Here is a 25,049-nt window from a genome sequence, read left to right as displayed (position 1 = left end):
ACACACAAGGTTGGACTACATTTATACATTAGTAGGTCTAATAATAATAATTATTATTATTATTATTAATAATATTATTATTATTATTATTATAATCAAGCTGCAAATTTTGCAAGTATGCTAAAGAAATATAATAACTTTACCAAAATTCTGAATTAGAAATATTGAGATAACAATAAGAAAAGACAGGATCTTATTGTCATTAAAGCATCAATGTCACATGCTAAATCAATACTATGACAATATAAGTGATTGTTATCAAACCTGATGCTTAGTCACAACTGAGGTTCTTTGTCATAAATGTGAGATATTAAAGGAAAATTATTACAGGTCATTAGAGCATCACAATTTTGGAGCTGTAATTTTTCAGGTAAAAATATTGCATAGTGCTCAATAAAGTGTAAGTCATAATTAAGAGACTATTTAGTCATACCCTAAGTCCTTTCAGTTATTTAGAACATTATGGAGTTGCCTCAACAAACACCAATGTGCATCAACCACCTAATTGCTTATGATGTGACAGCATCCAGTCTGCACTAGTGCACTCACCATACATCAGCTATTTGTAAGAGATGAGACAAGAAGGAATAATTGAGTTAATATATTAGAAGATGGATGGATGGTCAGAAGGCCAAAAGTGACCACAATGGCAGATGTAGCCAGACAAGGAAACGCCCTGGGATCTTTTAGTTAAGTGTAGTGTCACCATCACTGCACTCAGGTATGCACACTTACTTCAGGTACTGCACACTTCAAGCAATGACTCATGCTTTCCTTCTCCCATCTAAGTACCAGCCAGGTCCAAACCGGCTTAGCTTCAGTGGCTTTGAATGTTGCATGATTATGACATGCCATAATAAAGTCATAATCATGAGACCCTAAATCAAAATTCTGAAATACTATGTCATTAATATGTGATTATAAGTTGGAATTTTGAGATATTAAGCCATCATTATGAGATGATAAATCTGAAATATGAGATACTGAAGTCATAATTTGAGATACAAATGAACAATTATGAAATATTAAGCTATACTTATTATAGTCTTGATTAAGGCCAAAATTGTCAATATTATGACTTTATACATGGCCATTTCCTTGAAGTGCACATGGGCTTTGAATATTTTCTGATTAGGGAAAACACACACACACACACACACACACACACACACAAAGTGAATGTCAGCACTAATAACTGAGATTGGGAGGTAAAAGTTTCCAGTGTTTATTTCTCTAACAAGGGTATTGATGTTGAAACCAGGGTTGGGAAAACACAGTGCCCCCAAATGTGACACAGAAGGAATTGTATTTCTCAACAATTTATTAAAGAGCTGCAGAAAACACCATGTCTCTCCACCACATCCAGGCTTTTACACAGAAAGTACACCCAACCCCCACCACCGGACACAACTGCTGTCCATCATATATGTCAATCTCCAGCAGGAAATGAGAACGAGAAATAACATCATTTCTTAACTGGAAAAAAAATCAGCTCATTCAGATTCAAATCATTTAACTGCTGCTGCCTCATATATTAATAAAATTGAAAATATTTACCCTTGATAGGTTCTTGGTGGAATATACAAATGGACAATTTACAATCTCAAAAATGTATCTGACATTAAATCTGTATTTTGAAAATGGAAACTAAGATTAATCCTCTGTCCACAACTACAGCTCCATCATTCCAAGGAAGCAGAGAGCACAGCTGCACTGCTCACCAGTCTCCCCTGGCCTTTATAACCCTCTGGTGAACTCTGGCTTTGGGTTTGAGCATTGTAACCTTATAAGGCTCATAAGCAACTGCCGTGATAAAGCTCCATCCAGACCTTTGGGAGGATTTGGGATCCAGGGACAGCAGTACCTGACCTCACTGATGCTCTTATGGTTGCCATCAGACCCTCACAGCAATGTTCCAACATCTAGTGTAAAGCCTTCCCAGAACACTAGAGCCTGTTACTGAACCAGAGAAGAACAAACTCCCAGTTAAAAAAACACCTGTCTGACCTGAGCTAAACAAGGCTGACCCATCACTGTGCAGTGGTAAAGAAACTGTGAGAGGAAATAAAACTTAATCCCTGCACTGCCAACGGACTGAGGCAGACAAACTGCACAGAAAATAAACAGGACCACAAACAAGCTGTCCAAAAAAGACCTATGGCATTTGCCCTGCAGGTACATAGCATTCTAAGGGACTAGGTATTTCTCACTGACTAATACAGCATCCAAACAAGTTTATTTCTACAATACGTTTCCTTTTCCTGTGAAGGAACCTTCATAAAAATTAAATATACATGTGAAATGATTTCAAATAACATGCAAAGAAAAACAGAAGTGAAAAAGGCCTGCAACAAGGGTGGAGCTTCAACATTGTGTTTAAATACTGACAAATGCTGTGTCCGAAAGTGTGCCCTATTCTCAGAAAATAAAAAACAGAGGGTAGAGCTACATTATTGTAACTAAAGGTACAAACAGTGGGTTTACTGGATTCCATCCATCCATTATCTGTAACCGCTTATCCAATTTAGGGTCGGGGTGTCCAGAGCCTACCTGGACCCCCCCCCCAATCCCTGGAATCATTGGGTGCAAGGCAGGAATACACCCTGGAGGTGTATTCACAGGGCAACACAGACACACACATTCACTTTCAAGTCGCCAATCCACCTGCAACTTGTGTTTTTGGACTGTGGGAGGAAACCGGAGCACCCGGAGGAAACCCACATGGACACAGGGAGAACACACCAACTCCTCACAGACAGTCACCCGGAGCTGAAATCGAACCCACAACCTCCAGGCCCCTGGAGCTGTGTGACTACGACACTACCTGCTGCGCCACCGTGCCACCCTTTACTGGATTCCACCATTTTGTAATAGTGTCTGAAAACAATTTTCTGTGCACTCAAGCAATCCCACAGTGCACTGCAATATGATGTGCCCTAATGGATACCCATTATACACTGTGATGAACCCACATGAGGTAGTGTCTGAATCCCTGAACTGAGTTCCTTGTAATAGTACACTATAGTGCACTATAAATATCCCTACACAATCTATAAAAAATGAATCCAAAAATCGTTCTTTAAATAAAAACCAATATTACATTTAATACAAGATATTTAAGGTCTCTACTCTTCTGTGAAGACTTCACACTACAATTTGACATAATTGACATACTGCTGTGAGGATTTGATGGCATCCAGCCACAAAAACGTCAGTAGTACTGATGTGGTACCGAGTGGTTTGTATCTTTCAAAGGAGTCATAATCTGTTGAGAGATTTCATGATAAGCAGCTTCACTGAAATCAATTCACACTCACACTTGGAGAGCACTGCATGCTTGCCTGCTGTACGTTGCAGTCATTGGTTGTTGATAGCCCTTAGACCTGAACAACATAAATATTTCAATCCACAACAGCCAGACAGCCTCATCTGAACCTGTTCACTTAAGGCTGTCAGCATTAAAGCTGCATACCTGAGCTGTGGTGTTTACTTTAGAAGCTTTTAGCGCTACATTTATCCACAAGTGTTTCAGGAGCGCTAGGTATCCCAACACAAGATGTCTTCTCTGTGCAGTACTAGCAGTATTAATGCTTTCATCACAACACAAAATACAAGTCAATCTATTGCGATTTGAGTCTTTAAATGCTTAATAATAAATACATAATAATAAATTGCTGTGAGGACTTGATGGCAGTCATGAGATCACTAGTAAAGTCAGGTACTGATGGAGCTTCATCCCTTCAGAGAACACAGGTGTATGGCCTCAACTGTTCAGCTTACTGTGGAGATATAGTATATGAACTGAATGTATATTAACATAGCTCCATTTCCCTCATTATAAAGAATTTTACTGTTGGATTTGGACAGGAGAAATTAGAACATGAAACCAGCTCTAAACGATGCAACATTTTTGCCTGATAGCGTCCTGTAAGGCCGAACATTGCGGAAAGTCCCTGCCTCATTATTTCCACATCAGCAAAATGTCAGCAGACGCAAAGAGCACTGATAATGTAGCGAAAAACGTAAAGAAGATGGATGGCTAAACAACGGCTACACAAACAAAGGAGGAAAACTAGTGCCTGTGAGCCAGAGAACACAGGCTGTGATTTAAAAATCTATTTATTATCATAGAAGGCCAGCAGACATCCGTTAGAGGAGGGATGGAAGAATAATTGCATTGTCTTTGTTTGATAAATGAGTTGATTTAGAAAACTGCAACAACACTCCTCTTTACTAGGGCTAAATGATTTAGAGAAAATAATCTAACTGAAATATATATCTGACCAATATGGTTATTCAAATGTGCAACTCCAGGAATTTTGATTTGGCCAGGCTTCTTGTTGTGGGCTGGGAGATATAGCATACATTATATAAAGATACTTGAAGACAGTTATGATTTTCTTCATGTTATGAAACAGCCATTAAACACTGTTTGAAAAATTTTCAGTGGCGGTAATATTTTGCTGTCACTGATGGTACGTTTAAGAGTACATTTTCTATACTATTTCATGTATCTGTATTGCACCTTTAATTCTGTGAGTATACTGAAATTATTATTATTATTTTTAAACAACAATTTTATATTAAACATGTATAAACATTTGTACAATCCCCTCTCTGGAGTATAAACTAGCTTAACCGGGGGCTACATATCAATGTAATTCTTTATTTCATGTGAATTGCAGTTTATTAAAAAAATACACGAATAATTTAAAAATATTAATTGCAACCGTTAGTAGTAAAAATGGTGTATTTCTCCATTAAGCCACATCTGCTTCCAGACTTCTCCCAGAAAGAAAAATAAAGAGATGTGGCCTCTCCAAATGATGGCAGACCACTCAAGTCTTGTTTTAATAGAAGACGTCAACAACTAGGTATTTTTGGGCTGATTCCTTGAGGACTCATTTGCTAAGTCAGCTCCTATACAAAAAAATAACCACATATTCATGTTTCAAATCATAGCAAGAGAGCAAAAACTACAGCAAAATTCTGGGGTTAATTACATCATATTACGGGAAATTCAGCTCTCAGAAAGTAATAAAAATTCCATCCACATTTACTCTGCATCTCTAATGGAGTCAACAATGTGAAAAGCTGCAAAAAAGCTTAAGAAAATGCCTCATGTTGAGTTTCCTCCGACTTAAGATCCCCACAGATTTTAGTTCAAAGTGTTACACTCCACTTCCACCCACCAGAAGATCAGGAAAAAAAAATACAGAATCATTGCTTCCGTAGAGACAGTCTCCGTAGTTTCCCTAAAGAAACTTCAGAGGAGGTCCCTCATGTACATCATGTCACTTCTATTTATGAATGATTTTTCCACCTTTCTTGCCATCAACCAGTATATATACTGATTTTGGATGAATAGATCAGGACCAGCAAATTATCCCAACGTATGTAAGAACAGGTAACACCGCCCCACATAACCTCTCATGATTGTGTTCTTTTTTAAAGACATGTATGAATTGTTCCATTCTATATTTACGTAGGAGCAGAAGGTTTGTAACACAACGCTCTCAAATGAAAGTCAGTGAACCCCTAGTGTCTGTCTGAGGAGGAAATGTGGATACTGTTTCTGTTTAAATGTGTTCAGTAAAGTGCACATAAAGAGAAGGAATGCAATTAATAATACTTTCTTTAGTATTCCTTTGATCTTCATTTGGCACAGTATAGTCATGCTCACTTTAGTGTTGACTCACTTAAACAATTTAGTGTTTAAAAGGCTTTTTACTGGAGGCACACTTGTGCTACTGTGCATGATTGGCAAGCAGAAGGGTGCAGCAGTGCACCTCTAAATTCTGTGTGCACCCCAGTCTTACATGTAGTCAAGAAATGCACCTGTGGAGCTCCATCATTTCAGAGAACACTGTTCCAATACTTCATAGCTAAGCCCAGCCCAGAGTACTAAGAACCATAAAGCTGATACTGTTTTTTTTTTAAAGTATTATTATTTACGTATGGTGGTAGACACATGTTCAGGAGCCTAAGTAAATGTCATGCTTTTCTGTAGATTACATACAGTGTGTGTACACAATTGAAAATCTTTGCACCTTAAAGTAGCTGAAATCACTTAAATATAAGGGGTATATTTAACCGAAACTTTAGGATCCATAGTGAAACCTGGCACATAGCACTGAGCGTCTGCTTTGTAAGAGGGAGAGTGAAGGTTGTATCGTGTCTCATTCCCAGGTGCGGTCTCTTCATTTTCAAGGCGCTTCAAGTAGACGTGTCTGACAGAACTAGATCTCGGAAGATGTTTTACTTATGAATGTGTCATTCGGCTACTGTGGAGTGCGATAAAACATTCTGTAGGCTACAGTTAGCACAGACTCTTTATTCTCTCTGTGTGTTATACTGAGATTAGCTCAGTTCTCTCTGCTGTAGTTTGGTTTTAATGTCAGCACTGCTGCTGTGATGATTATGTAGTTTTTTTTTTTCACCTGCATTTTTCTGTCGTTTTGCTCCGGATTAAAACAGAAGGGTTAGCATTCTACTAACCACACACGTACAGTACCAACATGTGCAGAGCTGATTATAGTGTTTTTTTTTCCCTCTTCGGAGCTACCCAGGCAAGGCTTCTTGCTGCTGTACTTGCAGGTTTTCCACAGTTGTGTAGATAAGAGAATTGGACCAGAGCAGCCATGTGCATTCTCATCAGAATTAGCCTGCTAGCCCTCAGCAATAATCAGTGCAGGGAAGATAAAAGGGCCTTGAACAAGCCTGGTTTAAAACCAGGAATACAACACAGGGCACACACGGCATGATTTGTGTTGAGTGAAAGAGAACTTTTACAAGGTTAATGTAATCAAGGATAATCACATTCAAATGAACACACTTCCACGCGTATCAACTATCTCCGCAATCACACAAACAACAACACGTTCTGAATACACAAGTACACAAAAAGCAAAAACGTGATCTCCTCAATATGTCAGTACATACTTCTAGACAACACAGAGATCACATGGAAAGACAAAGGAGACTTCAGCAGCTCTCCATGTTTAAGTGGAGATCTCACAAATGCTGATATGTGCTTAGCTTCAAATCAGCTAAACACAAGAACTCAAGACAAGGGCTATATTCACATTACAAGGCTCATTTATTAATTCAGATTTTTTGCACAGATTGGATTTGGCTGTTTTGATGGTTCATTTGTAAATGTAAGTGACATATCTGTCCATAATGTGAATAAATCTGTCTCTAAAGTGGCACGCATAGGCACATTACATTTATGCATGTTGCCTTCTTCACCATCATACTACAAAAACATAAAATTTGTGAGATTGCCTCATTTTAAATTTGGCTTAAAAATGTTAGTAGCTTGTGTGCACTGCATGTTGCTTGGGAACAGCATGCAGCTTGTGATGTATACGTACAGGCCAAAAGATGCAGTAATCTGATCTGGCCATTCACATTCATGTTGCATATCAGATGCTGAATGTATCCCATTTAGGACCACATATGAAAGTGGCAAAATCTGATGTCCACACAGCCCTAAAAAATCAGATTTGAATCACATTATAGCAAAAAAATAACTACAAAACTTTGAGTAACTTCAGCCTGGTAATGTGACTGCAGACAGAGTATCTTCTTAGTTCTGCAAATAATTAAAAGTTGAATGTGGACAAAATTATCTCATTTTAGTCTGATGCTATTTCTCCTAAAGAATTTTAAAGAGAAATCTATTGAGCCATCAGGGAGAAACATATTTTTAAGCAACTTACCGTCATTAGCTCCTTCTGAAATGACTTCTTCTCCTTGATCTCCATGTTGTTACAATCCTCTTTGAGTTTCTCCAGCACGGAAGCCACCTTCTCTGGTTCACTATCCAACTCTGCCCGGCAGAAGTAAGTCAAGGGCAAGTTCCCATAGCCCAGGGCATCAGCAAACGCCCTCCAGTTTCCCACATTCTCCATCAACACTGTCCTCACAGAGGCATAAATGTAGGTGAGGAACTTGCAGGGCTTTAGGGTTTGTTCCAGCAGCATTGTGGTGGTAAGATCTGGCCCACAGAAGTAAATTGGCTTCACCTTACCCAAAACTAGCACATTTTTCACATGCACAAGCCCAGTCTTTCCCTGATAGTAACCTATATACCACTCTTTGGTCCACAGTTGCCCTTTCAGTTTGATCTTCTCTTCACTAAGCAGGGCAATCACGTCCCCCTTCTTATATTCCAGCAAGTACTGGTTCTTTGTTTGCCTAATCACCGTCTTGATCAGTTTGCCAAACCTTAAGTTTGTAATGCAGCGCTCCTGGAACTGTGGATATTTGGTGGTTATGGCCAAAGGTGATAAAATAATCTTGCCCACTTCCTTCTTCTTAAGAAATCTTCTCTGGCCATTGGCTCGTATTCCAGTTTTAGGCGGAGGTTGAGGTGTCTGGACGCAGAACTGGGCAAGGATACAGTCCTGATCATCCTTGACCTGAACCCGAAGTGTGAAGTCAGACAGCTCATCTGCATTTCGAGATGAGATCATGTAAATGAGACGGCTGACTTTGCCAAGTTTAACCTGGAATCCTCTTACCACCCTGGCTTGATCACTTGCCTTCACTTCGTAATTGGACATGTTGGAATACATGCCTATCTGAAGGTCTTGAGGCCGAGCGAGAACAAATTGGTGCTTCCCCCAAAGCTGGAGCGCCACAGGTGGAGCAGACTGAGCCTGCTTGCCTACCTCAGTGACAAGCAGGGTCTTTGGAGCACAATCGTGTCCAAAGATGGCAACCACAGTCTTAAAGGATGGATGAATGTGCTTAGGTCCATACAGGCCGAGAGTGACCTTCTTCACAACATGATCCCACACAGTCGAATTAAACAAAACATGGTTGGATTGGACCACAACAGCCACATACATACATGGTTCCAGACTGTCCAACTGGACCTGAACTGTATCTCCATATATGTATGCCTGTGGTACAGGGATGTAGGGACCCTCTTTGCAGTCGCTTCTCACACATATCACCTTTGCCACTTGTCTGCTCTCTTTTTTTACTTCAACAGATATCTTCATCTCCAAGGTTATGAAAGATTTGATCTCCATGTTGCTTAATTTAATCTCAACTACAGGGCTGACTGTGGTGCACCTGTCATTGTTCAGTTCCAGTGGTGGATCCAGTAAAGCCTTTATCGATATCTGTTGGGTGTCTCCCACTGCGACATGACCCTCAGGTATGTGAATACTGATGCTAGTGTCTGGAAGTTGGACTGCCCCACCACAGCTGTCCAGCTTACAAACAATATTAGTTTCCACAGGCTGGGTTTGTCCCCAACCTGGATTCTGCCCCAAGGAGTCAAGGTCATGGCATGAACGGGCCAACTTCCGGTGGTTCAGCCATGCTGTCCTGAAGTCCTCTCTGCTCTGAAACTGCTCTGGAGATGGTGCCTTAAGACCTGTGAAGAACCCTGATGAAGGCAATGGAGGATTGGACTGAGACTGGAGGATTGACAACTCTGACAAACTGTAGGATCTTTTGCTCCGGAAAAATGGGTTGTCCTTGCGGCTTATCTGCAAGGGTTCTACACTGGGGCTGGTAGGCATACCATCACAAATACTATTCCCATTATTGTAAAAAGTAGCAGTGCCATTGCTAGTGGTAGTGGAGATGAGAGCAGATGGTATAGGAGTAAGGGAGTCAAAGAGAAGTAGATCAATGCTGTTATTTTGATTGGCCTTTTCATTGCTGTTCTGGTCAAGCGCACCCTGTACTGAGCCGTTGAGGAAGGGATTGGTTGAAGAATGCATGGAAAAGGGATTGTTGTTGTTGTAAGGCAATGGGGGCTTCAGGCTCACACCAGTCCACTCCCCCAAGAGGTCCATCTCCTTCACCCCTTCATCTGAGCAGTCCCCAAGATTGTCAATCATTCCACTGTCACTGAGATATGAATTCCTATAATTGACAGGCTGGACGTAGGCAGAAGGAATGTACCCCATTTCTGTGTTGTTGTGGGCATACCACCACTCCCCACCGGATGTGTCCAGCACATAGAGGTGGTCACCTTTTGAGAACTTCAAAGTGGTAAAGCTGGATGGGCAGTAATCCTTGATGGCCACCACTTCCTGCGCAGTCCCAAAGGATGCAGAGGTATCCAACCGCAAGGCACTGGGAGAAGGCACTAAAAAAAGAGAAAGAGAAGTGTTTTATTTCTTACAACTGTTACAATTTTTGTTTATGCCTTGCTGTATCTACAATGGTGCTTGAAAGTTTGTGAACCCTTTAGAATGTTCTACATTTCTGCATAAATTTGACCTAAAAATATTAAACTTGGTCATTTATTTATTGAGGATAATGATCCAATTTTACATATTTGTTAAGAACATAAGTATGTGAGTGAGTATCTGGTGTGACCCTGCACATTGGCTTAGAGGAATTGTAGCCCACTCCTCTGTACAACACAGCCTGGGTTTCCTCCCATGAAGTGCTTGCTTCAAGTCCTTCCACCACATTTCTATAGGAACAAGTCAGGATTTTGACATTCTAAATCATTAAATTTATTCTCCTTTAACCATTTCTTCATAGAACTACTTATGTTCTTAAGGTAATTTTCTTCAATTCACCATCAGAGGTCCTGATGTTTACCTTTAGAATTTGCTGGTATAACTCAGAATTCATTGTTCCATCAAAGATGGCAAGCCTTTCTGGCCCAGATGCAGCAAAACAGGCTCAAACCATGGTATTACCACCACTATGTTTCACAGATGGGATGAGTTTTTATGCTGAAATGCAGTGTTTTCCTTTTTCTAAATATAATGCTTCTCATTAAAACCAAAAAGATCTAATTTACTCTCATCCATCCATTAAACATTTATCCAATGTGATCTTTAGCAAACTGCAGATATGCAGTAATGTTCTTTTTGGAGAGCCCTGGCCTTTAATTTGCAACAACACTCAACTCTTCTGAAGTCCTCAGAAATTTCCTTTGTTGGTGCCATGATACACTTTAAAAAACATTTGCTGTTAAGATGAGATTTTGATAGATCCCTGTTCTACAATTTCCTTTGGGATTCTACAATTTCCTTCGGTATCAAAAAAGTTTTATATTAACTTGTCTACTTTAAATTATTTAAACAGGGAGCCCACTCACACCTGTTTGTCATTCCACTGACTGAAAACACCTGACTCTACTTTCAACTTCAAATTTTCTGTCTACTTTTAGGACATTGATGAAGTTTTGGGCAAATTTATGTAGAAATATAGAACATTCTACAAGTTTCACAAATGTTCAAGCATCACTGTAACTTCAAAAGAGAGGGGAAAAACATTCAGTACTTTTAGTTAAGGAAAATAACTGTACCATATTATATATTAATTGAAAATTTTGAAGTTAATTTCATATGCCCCATTTCATCTCCAAGACTTATATTTATTGTATTATTTATTTACACACTTCTACAATGAAAACTTGATTCTTCTATGGAAAAGAGATTGTAACATACCTTTAGAGAACACAACTTTAAAAACACTGTTGTACCTTTAAATGTATATTTACACTGTTTGTACTTTTATTGTATTGAACAATAATGTACCTGTACTGTACCTTTTATTTCTGAGTGTATTGAGATTATAAAAAGGATATCTGTGTGAAAAATGGATATAAAATGTCTTGTTCCAATGTATTTCCTACTTTTGAGAATACTGACCTTTGACATCTGTAAGACTGGCCTCAGAGAGTCCCTCGCTGAGGTCAATCAAGGTTCCCTCTGACTTGCAGCGAGGCAGGGCATTGTTGTTGTTGCTCACTCGGATCCGATGGGCGGCCATGTTGTCACAAGCCTTGTGAGAGCTACTCTTCCATTGCCCCAGTCATTGGCAGCTGTGCATCTTAAGCTGCACAAACAGAAACATGGGGAAAACACTGATTAGCCTCATTTTATTGCACACGGTTCCGACCATATCCCTGGAGAGTTGTAACAATCAGATTAGACGGTTATTAAGATGAAAACACTTTGGAAAAGATTTGCAAGGGTGATTAGCAGAATTAGTGGAATATTGCTTTAATTAAAAACCAGGGACAACCAAATAACCAAGGATTTTCAAGAGGATAAAGAGTCAGAGAACAGTCAACACGTCAATTAATTGGATTTTCACTTTGGAAGCCCATTTTTTTTGCATTGGTTTCTGTCTGAAATTTAATGGCTTCTCCAGACTTTGCTTCTCAAGGCCTTTAGTGGCACTGGCATTGAAATGACATTATAATGGCAGGTAATGTTATATCAATAGCAAGTGTTAGTAAAACCTATAATTACTAATTACACTATATGGACAAATGTTTTAGATGGCTGCTCATGCAGTGAAGGGTATTAATTTGAGGTTTGTTCTATCTTTGTTGAAGTAATGGTCTCTACTAATCTAGGAAGACTAGATGAAGCAGAACATTTGCTGTGAGGTGCTTGATGGCAGCTACAGTAGAACTGGCGAAGTTGTATTATTAGTTCTGACAATCCAACTCATTCTTAAGATATTGCATGATGCTTAATCTCTCCAGAGAACAATAACAGGAAAATGCTATGGTGTTTTATACCCCTGCAGTGGCTTAATACACCTCTGACAGACTTGGTATTGGGCATGGAGCTCCAAAGTGTTCTAATATCCAAAGCCAAGTGTCTGCCAGAGTAGTATAAAACCCTTCATCAAAACATTCCTATGCGCAATGTCAGTGCTGTGGGGCAACAACTTACTGGACTGGAGGTATATGGCATAAAAGTTCACAACATCCCATTTTGTTTCCTGTATTTTTGTGGAAATTATAGAAGCTATGTGTGCACATTTATGAGAAACATTCCCACTATTTCAGCTCTTAAGTCCTAACAATTTTCTACTAGCAATAAAAAAAAGTGAGCCAGTGAAACTTGATGTTGTTTTTTAACATCCCTGTTTTTACTCTGTTCTTTTTTGGATTAAATTCAGAGCCACTGTTAGTGGCTTGGAAACCCTGCCCAAGACATCTGCTCTCTTTTATAAATTTCACCAGGGACATGAGCGGAGTGCAGAAACACGGTTTCCAGGAGCGTCCATGGCCAAAGGGAGAACAGAATGAGCCGGAAAATCCTCACAACCTATCTGCTGTTCTTCTTAAATGGTCTCATGGGAACAGTACATCACTCCTCCATTAACCTCGTGGAAAATTCAGAGTTAATTATGATCCTGTCATTAAATGCAAAGACGTGCTGCTGTAAACATTTTTTTCCCCTGTGTTGGCTTTCATTTAGCTTCGGTCTGTCAATTAACATGTTCTGAGCGAATGGACACACTTATCACTGAAAGCTTTTTTAACAGCCAATGGCATGAGACCATTTGCAAGAGCTATTAATTTCCATTGCATTTTTATTTCCATGTCTATAGAAAGGCTGTTGAGCACGCCTCATTCATATCACCCACAGATAATTGTACTGCCCTTACAAAATCAGCAGAATTTGTACAAATACAAATATGTATTAGAGTAGCAAATGAAATGAGTGGGGCGGCACGGTGGCGCAGCAGGTAGTGTCGCAGTCACACAGCTCCAGGAACCTGGAGGTTGTGGGTTCGATTCCCGCTCTGGGTGACTGTCTGTGAGGAGTTGGTGTGTTCTCCCCGTGTCCGCGTGGGTTTCCTCCGGGTGCTCCGGTTTCCTTCCACAGTCCAAAAACACACATTGCAGGTGGATTGGCGACTCGAAAGTGTCCGTAGGTGTGAGTGTGTGAGTGAATGTGTGTGTGTCTGTGTTGCCCTGTGAAGGACTGGCGTCCCCTCCAGGGTGTATTCCCGCCTTGCGCCCAATGATTCCAGGTAGGCTCTGGACCCCCCGCGACCCTAAATTGGATAAGCGGTTACAGATAATGGATGGATGGATGGATGAAATGAGTGAATTGTTTTTACAGATACATATTTCTTGAGGGCAAAAATGTGACACAGTATATAAGTAAAAAAAAAAAATACTGCCATACTTCAGCTTAAGGTTTGTTTTTGTGGTTTATGTGGTTTCATTCATTTCTTTCATCTTCTGTAACAGCATCAAACTAGTCAGGGGCTGTAGGCTAAAAGGAATCATTGGGTGCAAGGCAAGAACACATCATGGACAGAGCACAGTCTCTTAAAAGGCATTGCACCCTTACCTAGGCCCACACACATTGGCACTTGTGAAAAAGTTCATAGCAACACCACCTAGCAACATGTGATGTTGGACTGCTGGGGGGATAAAATGGAGTACCCTGAGGAAAACCATGCTGACACAGGTACAACAAACACATCTCCTCACAGAGAGCGCCCTGAGCCAAGGAATGAACCCAGGACCACAAGACTCAGAAGTCGCATGGCAGTAAACTTCAGAGCAAAATTCAGAGTCAGACAAGTTGCCTTCCATTTACCACATAAGTCACATGTCAGAGATGGGAATGACGTCACACCCGAGCCGACCACGTTCCACTTTAATATTCAGAAAACCCTGTTGCCTAGGTTTTAATTGTTAGTTTGTTCCCAGTTAGCACTATTGGAACTCTATGGAAACACAGCAGTTGGACAGTACTGTGTCTATGACTAATGTAATGAGACACAGATAGAAGCACTAATAAATAGGGTAAAACTGCTGCTTTTACATACATTTTGGATTCTGAGTTTGGGGTTGGTGAGGCTCTCCCAACTTTATGAGTAGAAAATCTGAGTACTGGGAGGGTTCTAATTTCCTTCAAATGGAATGCATCACAAAATACAAATTATGCTACATGTGAGCCTTCAACACAATTACATATCAATAGCAACTCCTCAAACTTGAGTTAATAACTGACAAGTAACTTAACCCCCCACACTGGACAAAGCAGGTATATTGGTGAGGTTTACTTAATGGTAGCCTTAAAGCATTTAGCCATATTCACCATTTAGCTCCTTAATGACCTCACAATTCAGAGGATAGAATATGACAAACTGTATTTGGTTTCAAACAACCCATTAAATATTTTCATAGAGAAATAGAGCATCATTCTGGAATTCATTGTATGGACATTGGGTCAAATACAAAATGGAACCACAGTGTAAGCAGCACATACAAGTTATGGAGACTGGAAATGTTTTGGATGATTGGCTGCATAGGAGTGTTTTGTAAAACTCTATATTTTAGGCATATATATAAATTACATTTTTGGCTAAACCATAGCTCTTAGGTAAGCAGCTGTTTGGCTTTGGGATAAACATCATCAAGAACAACAACAACAACAACATGTGGATTTCCTGGATGACTGCTTCAACCTCTGGCTCACAAGTGATCAGTGATATATATTTATATATCTATTTCTGACGTGACAAACATGCTGAACGCCAGCGCAGTGAAACACAAGCTATAATTAGCCACGCTAAATCACCATGCTAGCTCATCCAAGGTCATGACAGCACTGGAGTGTTCTCAGCCACTTATGTGCCAATAATTTTGGCTTCTATGCATAATTAAAGATGGTAAATTATGGAGATTTAATAGCTTGGACGTTTCTCAGAGCTCATTTATTAACACATATAAAGCCTATGGAATTGGATTGTAATATATATCCAAAACATTTTGGACACATCTTATAATGAGCTTTATGTATCACTGACTAAGGACAGTGTGTATAGCCTCTGTAGGAAAATATGAAATTAAATAGGATAGTTCTGCATAACAAACAGCATTCCAACTTGTCCCAAAGGTACTGGATGTAGGTCAATCACTCCTGAGAACACAGTTCCTCTCTCAACTGCCCAATACTGGCAGCACTGAGCACGGTGTTCCAGAGCAGCCCAATTCATTTCATGCTTTTCAATGGAGATTATACACATAGTGGAGTGACACTTCATAAGAGGTCTTTGCAATTATTTATTAATTAATTAATAATTAATTATTTATTAATAAAATAATAATTATTTATTTTGTTTTATTAAATAGGAAACCCTCAAACTGCATTCCTGAATATGGGCAAAAAATATTTTGGAGGAGTATCCGTTCATCCTTAATCTTTTTTTTCTCTTTGCCCAGGATGGTGTAGGTGGATTAGTGAAGTCTCATCTTCAAAAGGAAAACCTCATATCAAAGTGAGTTTTTTTTATTTTTTATTTTTTTAAAGGGAACTCTCACAAAAGGTATGACTTTTAAGTGTCCATTACAAGAGCTATCTACCTTTAATGTTGGGGATGAAGTGGGTCAAAAACCTCTACAAGTATTCTACGGATTCCCCTCAGGCCGAGCACTGGAAAGTGCTCTCCTGCTTTCACATGTGATTCATAATTCACAACCTTCACAGAAAAGCTTCATATTCTCCAGATGGAGTGAAGCTTCCTTCACACAAACACAATGACAAGACTGCCACGTCCACTTACTTCCAGGTTTTACTTTTAGGAGACAATTAGATATGTTTCATACGATGGCCCAGAGTGGCAAAACACTACAGGGTTTAGGAAACAACAGAAAATGTTAGAAAATAACATTATTAAAGAGTGCACAAAAATATTATGGTTAAGGATGGTGTTGAGTTTTACATTTCTGACACAACCACGTGTTTCAGGTGGAGAGGAAAAACAGCAGTGCTTAGGGAGAAAATAAGAGATAACACCACAAAAACAATGAAGAAAATGCTAAAATATTATACAAGAACACAAAAAAATGTTAAGGTTAAGACTGCTGTTAAGTTTGATGTTTCTTACGCACACAACAGCTTTTAAAAAGCAAACAAAAATCAAGGTAAATCACAAAAGCCAACATAAAAGAACACTACAATATTAAGAGCAAAACAAAAACATGAATGATGATGATTTGTATGTATAGTGGCTTAGAGAGACAAAGCACAAGAACATTCAATTCAATTAAAGATATTCATTAATTCATTCATTCGTCCGTAACCGCTTACCCAGTTCAGGGTCAAGGTGGGTCCAGAGCCCACCCAGAATCACTGGGCACAAGGCAGGAACACACCCTGGAGGGATCACCAGTCCTTCACAGGGCGACAGACACTCACACCTAGGGACACTTTTTTTGGAATCACCAATCCACTTATCGATGTGTGTTTTTGGACCGTGGGAGGAAACTGGAGCACCCGGAAGAAACCCACACGAACACAGGGAGAACACACCAAACTCCTCACTGTCAGTCACCCAGAGCGGGACCTGAACCCATAATCTCCACGTCCCTGGAGCTGCAACACTACCTGCTGTGCCACCGTGCCTCCCCAATTAAAGATATAATTAGTAATGCAAACCAAAAAGAAAAAAGTGAACTCTAGCAGCCCTCCTATGTCTGATCCATTCATACCATCACAAAACATACCACCACCACCATGTCAGTATCACTGCAGTACTTAGATCATTCTACCACCCAGTTCACATTTGCTCTGTGGTGGTCCTGTGGGTATCCTGACCCTTGAAGAGCAGGGTGAAATGGGGATATGAAAGCATGCAGAGAAACAGGTGGACTACTGTCTGCAATTGTAGATCTACAAAGTGCTGCTGTATGATCAGAGGAGCAAGGCAGATAGAAAGGCAGGTCCAAATCCAGATTTTATATATACAGTATATAGTGTGTGTGTGTGTGTGTGTTGAACCAGCCTTTCATAGCTTGCCCATGAAATCTGAGCCTGTGAGAAAATGTACTAAACATATTTTAAGGGAAGCATATGGGATTTGAAATTTCTCGGGACTGAGTTCTCAGCTCAAGTGAAGCTTCACCAAACACACTTCCCTCCGACAGGGTCCTTCAGCTGACTTCAAACAGATAACGCTGCTATCACTCTGTCTCAGCTGCTTTAATTAGCGCTACGCTTGTACAGCATCGGAATCAAAACAGCCTTTAGCTTCTGCCGCCAGCACACACTGTGGATATGGATGAACTGTGAGGAACCTATCGCTAATATAACACAAGAAGAGCAGGTAAAATGTCAATAACAACAGAAAACAGTCATTTGTACATGCACTTTGACCTGTATTTATACTAAATTAACACCCAAACATGATACTTAATTTGTATCCTCACTCTGCAATTGAGACAGGGAATATATATATATATATATATATATATTTTTACACAAAACTTTGTGACATGTTCCAGGTGATATTTTGTGGCTTGAGATTATAACCAGCTTCCTGGGAAGGCCTAGTCCATTAGGGCTGGCCCCAAGTATTCAGGTATTCAAATGTTTGTTTGTTGGGTACGTATTCGGTTTATAATTTTGAGATTCCGATATTCAGTTTTTTTGGATAAATGTGGTTATTGATAAAGGCAACGCTGCTCTTAACCCACATACAAGTTCTACAACATAAAAGTCTTTGTGCAAATGAAGCCTAAAACAGCCTAACATGCTAAAACAACACACAACGACACCACAGTTCATTTTGTCAGCTTTGTGCCTGAAATTAGAGCACCTCCGCTCAAACTAGTTAAATAGTGTTTACTCTGTGCCCTTAGTTTGTGAGCTAGTTAGCAGGTTATTAAGCGTAGGTAGTGAGCAAAGCCACACTGTAAGCCACAGCACAGACTGGAGACAGGGCTATTAAAGCCAAAGCTCCGAAGCCCTAAAAATGGTATTCGGGACAGCCCTATAGTCCATTATGAACATGAATTTAGGTGTTTCACCCTCTACATCACCTATTTTTATCAAAAGATGCAGATACATCTCTGTGTACAATGATATGGCGATGAATGTGCAGTGTATTTGTGCTACATAACATTTTTAATAAAAACACCCCAAAAAACACAGACTTATAGGTGGATCTTCTGTCTCCAGATGATTATCCACTGCTGATAAAAGAAAATGGGATGGAACATTGGTTAAACATATTCCTGCTTTCACTTACTCTACCTAACAGCTTTTCACTATTTGGAACTGGACTCTGTGAAAGGTGCAATAACTTGAGCCTTAATTCATTTTGTGAAGCAGTTAAATCTGTTATCACCCTCGGTGTGAATTAATGACATGTTTTTCTATCTCCCAAAGGTCGACTAGAGGCACTAGACTAACATGAGTTACAGTGGCATCTAAGCTCCTGGTGAATATCAGCATCCAGATTTTATTTTTCTTTTCCAGAGGATAAGTTCTATCTCTCTCCGTTTCAGCCACTCGCAGAAAACAAAGCAGGGTGAGATGTGGGGGATTTGCTGTGGAAATGGAGCAGATCAGGCTAATTTGCAGAGCCACTGACGTGATGCTACTTAAAATGGAACTAATTAGCAACACAGTTGGACACACACTGTCCCAGGTCCAGAATCCAACAACATGAACCTGACCCCAACTTAATACTGCAGTAAAAAAACAAAACAAAAACAAAAAAAAACAATTAATACATTTTAAAAATAAATAATGGTCACCCAAGTAAGGTCATATAAGGTCATCATACCCAATGTCAAGAGTCCATACCAAAAAAAGTATTTTGTTCTTTCGCATGACACAATGACACATGTAAAGTTATTTTAAAGGTAGGTATGTTACGGGATGAATGGGTGGTGGAGCAGAGCTCCTGTTATTCCTTTTATACATTTATAAGAAATGATTATAAATAGGTGCAGAGTGTTAATGTGTTGGGGTGCTTTGTGCATTAACTGTGACAGCTTTAGGCTGGATTTGAACCAGTAGCCCCGTGCAACAAGGAGCAAGGCTTTACCACAGCTCTACAGTGGGAGTGGGAAAGCAGGTGGACTCAAAATGGAGGTTTGAAAAAAGGCGGGAACGGCAAACAAAGGCATCTACAAACTAAGGAGTACCATAATAATAACAAACTAAAAATCAGCCTTGACACTGAAACTCTAACTAAAGTGTACTTTTTCTTTACTTTACAGAAATAAAATGAACTTAAAGCCAGGGAGCTGAACCATTTAAGTTCAGCTCAACCTTGTCTTTTAAACTTTCTAAACTTAGCTATAATTATTTAGTTACAATGTTTTTCTTCGATTAGACGTTCTGCTACTTCCTCATTACTTTTGCTTTCCTTTACATCTTCTGCTATGTACTATAACATCTGCCCCTATAAAGCAGCACAGCACTGAACTGTGGTTTGAGTTTTTATACAGAGCCCAGCAGGTGTGTCTGATCAGCCTCAATCAGCACTAATTAGTGCTTGGGCTTCTGGGATACTGAGTTTTGAGAGCTGCTGCCAGCTTCTCTTTAACTGCACCGCCTAGACCCCTTGCTGGTGAGTGGCGGCGTGAACCGTCCTCTTATAATGTATAATTAAAGGTAAGTCAGCTATGCAACAGACAAGGTAATTATTGCTCATGGTGATATAGTTTGGTTATGGCTGATATAGTTTGGTTATGGCTTTATAATATACCAGAAATACATAATACACCACTAAAGCAAATAGCAAATCTTCCCTCCCCTCTGAAAATAATGGTAAAACAGATAACACCACGTCACATAACTTTCCATCAGCAGGTTCTTTTTAAAGACAGATGTTTATAAATTGTTCAGTTCTAGACAATGCTGCATTAAATTAAAAGTTGCAGAAGGTTAGTCAAACAAGTCTCTCACATTTTCAGTGAACCTGTCAGATGAGGAAATGTGGATGCGGTTTTGGCAAATGGTGCAAACCAAGAAGATTTATACTGTTTCTGTTTTTATTAATCCAGGAAAGTGCACATAAAGAAACCCACTTTAATGTTAAATCTCTTCAAATATTTAGTGTTTAACAGGCTTTTTACTAGAGGCACACGTGTGCCCCTATGACTGGTAAGCAAGCAGAGGGGTGCAGAAGGTGTCCCTTTAAACTCAGCATGCAACAAATAGTCGAGAAACACCCCTGCCTCAAACAAAAGAATCTGACTCTCATTGAAGAATACCATTAAAATGTTCAGACATCTAGTATCAAGCCCCTCTCACAAAAGTAGACACTGTTACTGCAACAAAAAGGAACTGGATAAGCAAGTCTCCAAAATATTTTGGCCATAAAATTTGTCTATGTATTTACATTGCTACTGATATGGAATGATTTTGAAGAACTCACAGGCCATAGCTGAAAAAAAAACCAATATCATACCTAAGTTGATGTATGTTTTTTTTTCTCCAGTGAAGAGTCTGAAGGAACTGGTTGGCAATACTCCTTATAGTCTAATATCCTAAATAAATAAAATGCTAATTTGTTAAGGGCGTTTAACAGTATATAAAGCAAACAATTACTTTAGCCAGGTAAAGAAATGTCCCTGTAAGTTATAAATGCAGTCTTTTCCACCAGTACAATACAATTGTGTTGTATGTATTATATATAATATTTTTGCCTAAAATAATTGCATAAAATATAACTACACTCTACAATCACTCCCCAATGTATCAGGCCCACAGACCAAATGGGTGCCCTTTGTAAAAAATTATCCACCCAACAGTGTCCAGAACATGACCCACACAAACTTTTCTGACTTTACATCTACGTGGAGGACGACTCCAGCAGCACTGATGTGTCTGATCCATTTGTATCATTGCAGCAAACACTAACACACCACTGTTATGTTAGTGTCACTGCAGCGCTGAACATTATCCACCTTCCAAATCTGCTCTGTGGTGGTCCAGTGGGGGTCCTGACCCTTATAGAAAGGGGGAAATGGAGCTAATGAATTATGCAGAGCAACGGATAGACTGCAGTTTGTAATTGTAGAACTACTAAGCGTTCCTACATGGTCAGTGGAGCTGAGAGAATGTGTAGAAACAAAGAGGTTTTGTAATGTTAAGGTGTATAGAGTTTTTAAATCTCAAAGTTTAAAGCAAAGCCAAAACCATTCAGCTCAATTAAAGTGTGCAAAAGAAACACAAGGACAGTATCCAGATTAAAGCACGTACACCCACACCTACACACACATCACACACACACACATACACACATCACACCCATAGAACACAGTGCAAGGTGTGGATTAGTGATGGCTTAAGTAAATCCCTCAATAAATTAACCACTGTTCTTCAAGCAGCTTCATAAGTAATCATCATGAACAAACATGCTCTCTATCTCTCTGTTTATTTCACTGTGTTTTCTCTCTCCCCATCACTCCAGAGGATGGCTTCACTGTTCCACAGGCCCAATGCTAGGGTACTTTACCCCTCTTTAGTATGAACCACTGTCAGAGCATCCCCTTTCATTCCCTTGTTTTATCCTTTAGAGATTATACACATTGAATATCTATGTGTACAGTGGGTTAACTTTAAAGTAGGTAAATTCACTCGTTATAGGTGTGTTTAGGCCGAATCGAACATAAATGAAGCTGCCAAAATGTGTGTCCCCTTAATGCTGAGACACATCATCCTCAAACTTAGCCACACAAACACAGAATATAATTATAGCTCATACACTTACACACACACACACAAAAAAAAAAAAAACACTGTACGCACGCGCGCGAACGCACACACGTTTAAAAGCAGTGCTGACTCCACTGGGAAGAAGCTGCTGCTGAATGTGAACTTTATAAAACAATAGCAGCGTCTGTGTTTTCATCCATTCTCTCTCTCCCTTTCTTTCTCACTCTCTCAATTCCTATCTCTCTCTCTCTCTCTCTCTCTCAGGAGAGACACAATCCTTAAAACAAGACAAAACAAAACAAAACAAAACAAAAAAGAATAAAGTAAAACACAGCCGTCATCGTTTTCTGAAAGCAGCACTTCATAATTAATGTAAGGCTAAGTCCACTAGCGCAATAATCCTCACTCCAATAAGAGAGTAAAAAAGCATTCTTTACAGGCTGGGTGCACAAAGCTGGAGGCTGGAATGCTTCATTAGCAAACTAAGCTACAGGGGGTTGCTACTGGATAGATAGATAGAGTGAGAGAGAGAGAGAGAGAGAGAGTGTCACTGAATTAGCTTCAGCTGGGCTGGTCACAGATGTTCAACAGCCATTGTATAATCTCTACTGAACGACATGAAATGCAATACCCTTGAACAGCTGCACATGAGGCTAAGTTCAGCCTACCTAATGTCTAGAGCTCACCAGAAGTGCACAAATATGTGGAGTACTGTAACTGTGTTCTCTGGAGTAGTAGGGCTCCAACTAATACCTCTTGGACAAATTTGAATCCAGCACTGATCATCCAGCATCAATACCTGACCAAACTGACAATTCCCTGCCTGATGCTGCCGTCAAATCCTCACAGCAATGTTCCAGCATCTAGTATAAAGCCTGCCCAAAAGAGTAGAGACTGTTATAGCAGTAAAGAGGAACAAACACCTGATGTATATCCTCCATTTCTGAAGGAGCTGGTGTCTGCATGCCTTTGGCCTAATAATGAAAAAAGAAGATGGAATTGGGAGACTTTGACCAGTGGAATGTAAGTAAGGGCATTGGTTAAGCACGTGTCCTGGTGATGTAATTACACATCATCATGGGACTGTGTGTGTGTGTGTGTGTGTGTGTGTGTGTGTGTGCGCGCGCATATGTGTCTGAAGCCCTCAGGGTGGGAGGAGCCTTCTGTGAGTAACCCAACCGAATCCATGGAGACATGAACCTAACAATTACACACACACACACACACACACACACACACACACAGGTCTCTGGGGAGTTGGCTGTGGGATGTTTTTTCTCTCTGAAATGTGCCACGCTGGATTTCTCTTTTACATTAGGCGTCCAATGGGGTCTGAAATTGAATTAAACTGAATTAAATGAAAGCAGACAAAAAAGAAAAAGGGAGTGAAAATAAAGAGATAAGACATTAATTACTAACAACAGGGACCAGGGAGGAAATGTGTTTTTAAGGATACACTGCTAAAGATGTGTTATTGAGGATTCAGTGTTCAGGATCCCTTGCTCAAGAAATGTTGTTAAGAACACATTGTTAAGGACATGTTTCCCAGGAAATTGTGTTATGTATGTGGTTAATTACTGCTGGGAGAAATTACTGCATATTAATATCTTGATTAATTGAACATTTTACCTTAATTATGATTAATGATATATATTTTTTCTGCCCTCATGGTTCACTGACAAGTCTTGTACTGTAAATAGGCTCGAGTATTACAGTATTAACATTTCCGGGAGCTTGTCAGTCTCTTTTTTGAGTCATGAACTGTTCACGTTGTGTGCTTTAAGTGTTGAAACAGTGTTGTATTTTTCTCAGCGTTTACATTTGACTTCTTTATGTTCAGTGTCATCCTCACTAAAGTCAAAACTTGTCTAAATGACTGACAGTATTTTTTTTAGTACAAGCTGCTTGAGTTGCTTAGTTGGACTTAAAAAAACATTGAGGGGAAATTGAAAGAAAAATCAATAGAAATTATTATGTGGAATAGAGGGCGGCACGGTGGCGCAACAGGTAGCGTCACAGTCACACAGCTCCAGGGACCTGGGGGTTGTGGGTTCAAGCCCCGCTTCGGGTGACTGTCTGTGAGGAGTTTGGTGTGTTCTCCCTGTGTCTGCGTGGGTTTCCTCCGGCTTCCTCCCACGGTCACAAAACACACGTTGGTAGGTGGATTGGTAACTCAAAAAGTTCCCATATGTGTGAGTGTGTGTGTTAACCTCTGAACGACCCCCTCCAGGGTGTATTCCCACCTTGTGCCCAATGAATGCAGGTAGGCTCTGGACCCACCGCGACCCTGAACTCGATAAGCGGTTACAGATAATGAATAAATGAATGTTGATTATAAGTTCTGAATGTAGATTTCCATTCATTTTACAGCCATACAGTTAAGGCTGTGTTGTATAGGACACTTTGTTTAAGATGTATTTTTGAGGATATGTTAAAGACCTGTCACTAAGTTTGCATTGTTAAGGACATGTTGTTTAGGACTTGTTAATAACTACACCTTTTTAAAGATGTGTTGTTTTAAGGACAAGCCTGGTGGCACGGACTGAACACCAAAATGCTACTCCAGCCATTCAGCAACATGAAACATGAATGAATGTTCAGTTGTGGAAAATGGGTAGGACATGTCCCCTTTTAAGGTTGTGTTGTTAAGAATGTGTTGTAAAGGCTGCTTTGTTAAGGAGACATTGTTTAGGGTGTGTAAAATTCACATTGACAGGGATGCGTCGTTAAGGATGTGTTATTAAGAAAGCATTGTTAGGTTTTTTGTACATTTGGCTCTCTGGGGAACACATAGACCTATTTTCACTGAAGTAAGCCCTATCAGTGAATTTGAAAATT

The 25,049-nt window shown here is 39.8% G+C and overlaps 1 protein-coding gene across 2 annotated transcripts in view; it reads right to left on the bottom strand.

Moving 5' to 3' along the window:
- LOC136676769 (SH3 domain-binding protein 4-A) overlaps positions 1–25,049 on the bottom strand; it is a 49,790-nt gene that overhangs the window by 16,654 nt on the left and 8,087 nt on the right. The window contains exons 2-4 of one of the 2 annotated variants that reach the window (XM_066653984.1): positions 11,643–11,829; positions 7,725–10,117; positions 7,376–7,494 (exon numbers count right to left, since the gene is read on the bottom strand). In XM_066653984.1, the coding sequence (XP_066510081.1) occupies positions 7,450–7,494; positions 7,725–10,117; positions 11,643–11,763 (2,559 nt within the window). In that variant the 5' untranslated portion in view covers positions 11,764–11,829 and the 3' untranslated portion in view covers positions 7,376–7,449. Of the gene's footprint in view, positions 1–7,375; positions 7,495–7,724; positions 10,118–11,642; positions 11,830–25,049 lie in introns of those variants that run through there. The other variant, XM_066653983.1, reaches the window with a different exon arrangement.

The sequence above is a fragment of the Hoplias malabaricus genome, chromosome X2 (genome assembly GCF_029633855.1).
Source record: "Hoplias malabaricus isolate fHopMal1 chromosome X2, fHopMal1.hap1, whole genome shotgun sequence".
NCBI lineage: Eukaryota > Metazoa > Chordata > Actinopteri > Characiformes > Erythrinidae > Hoplias > Hoplias malabaricus.
Note: the sequence above shows the minus strand (reverse complement) of the source record. Positions and strands in the feature narration are given on the sequence as shown.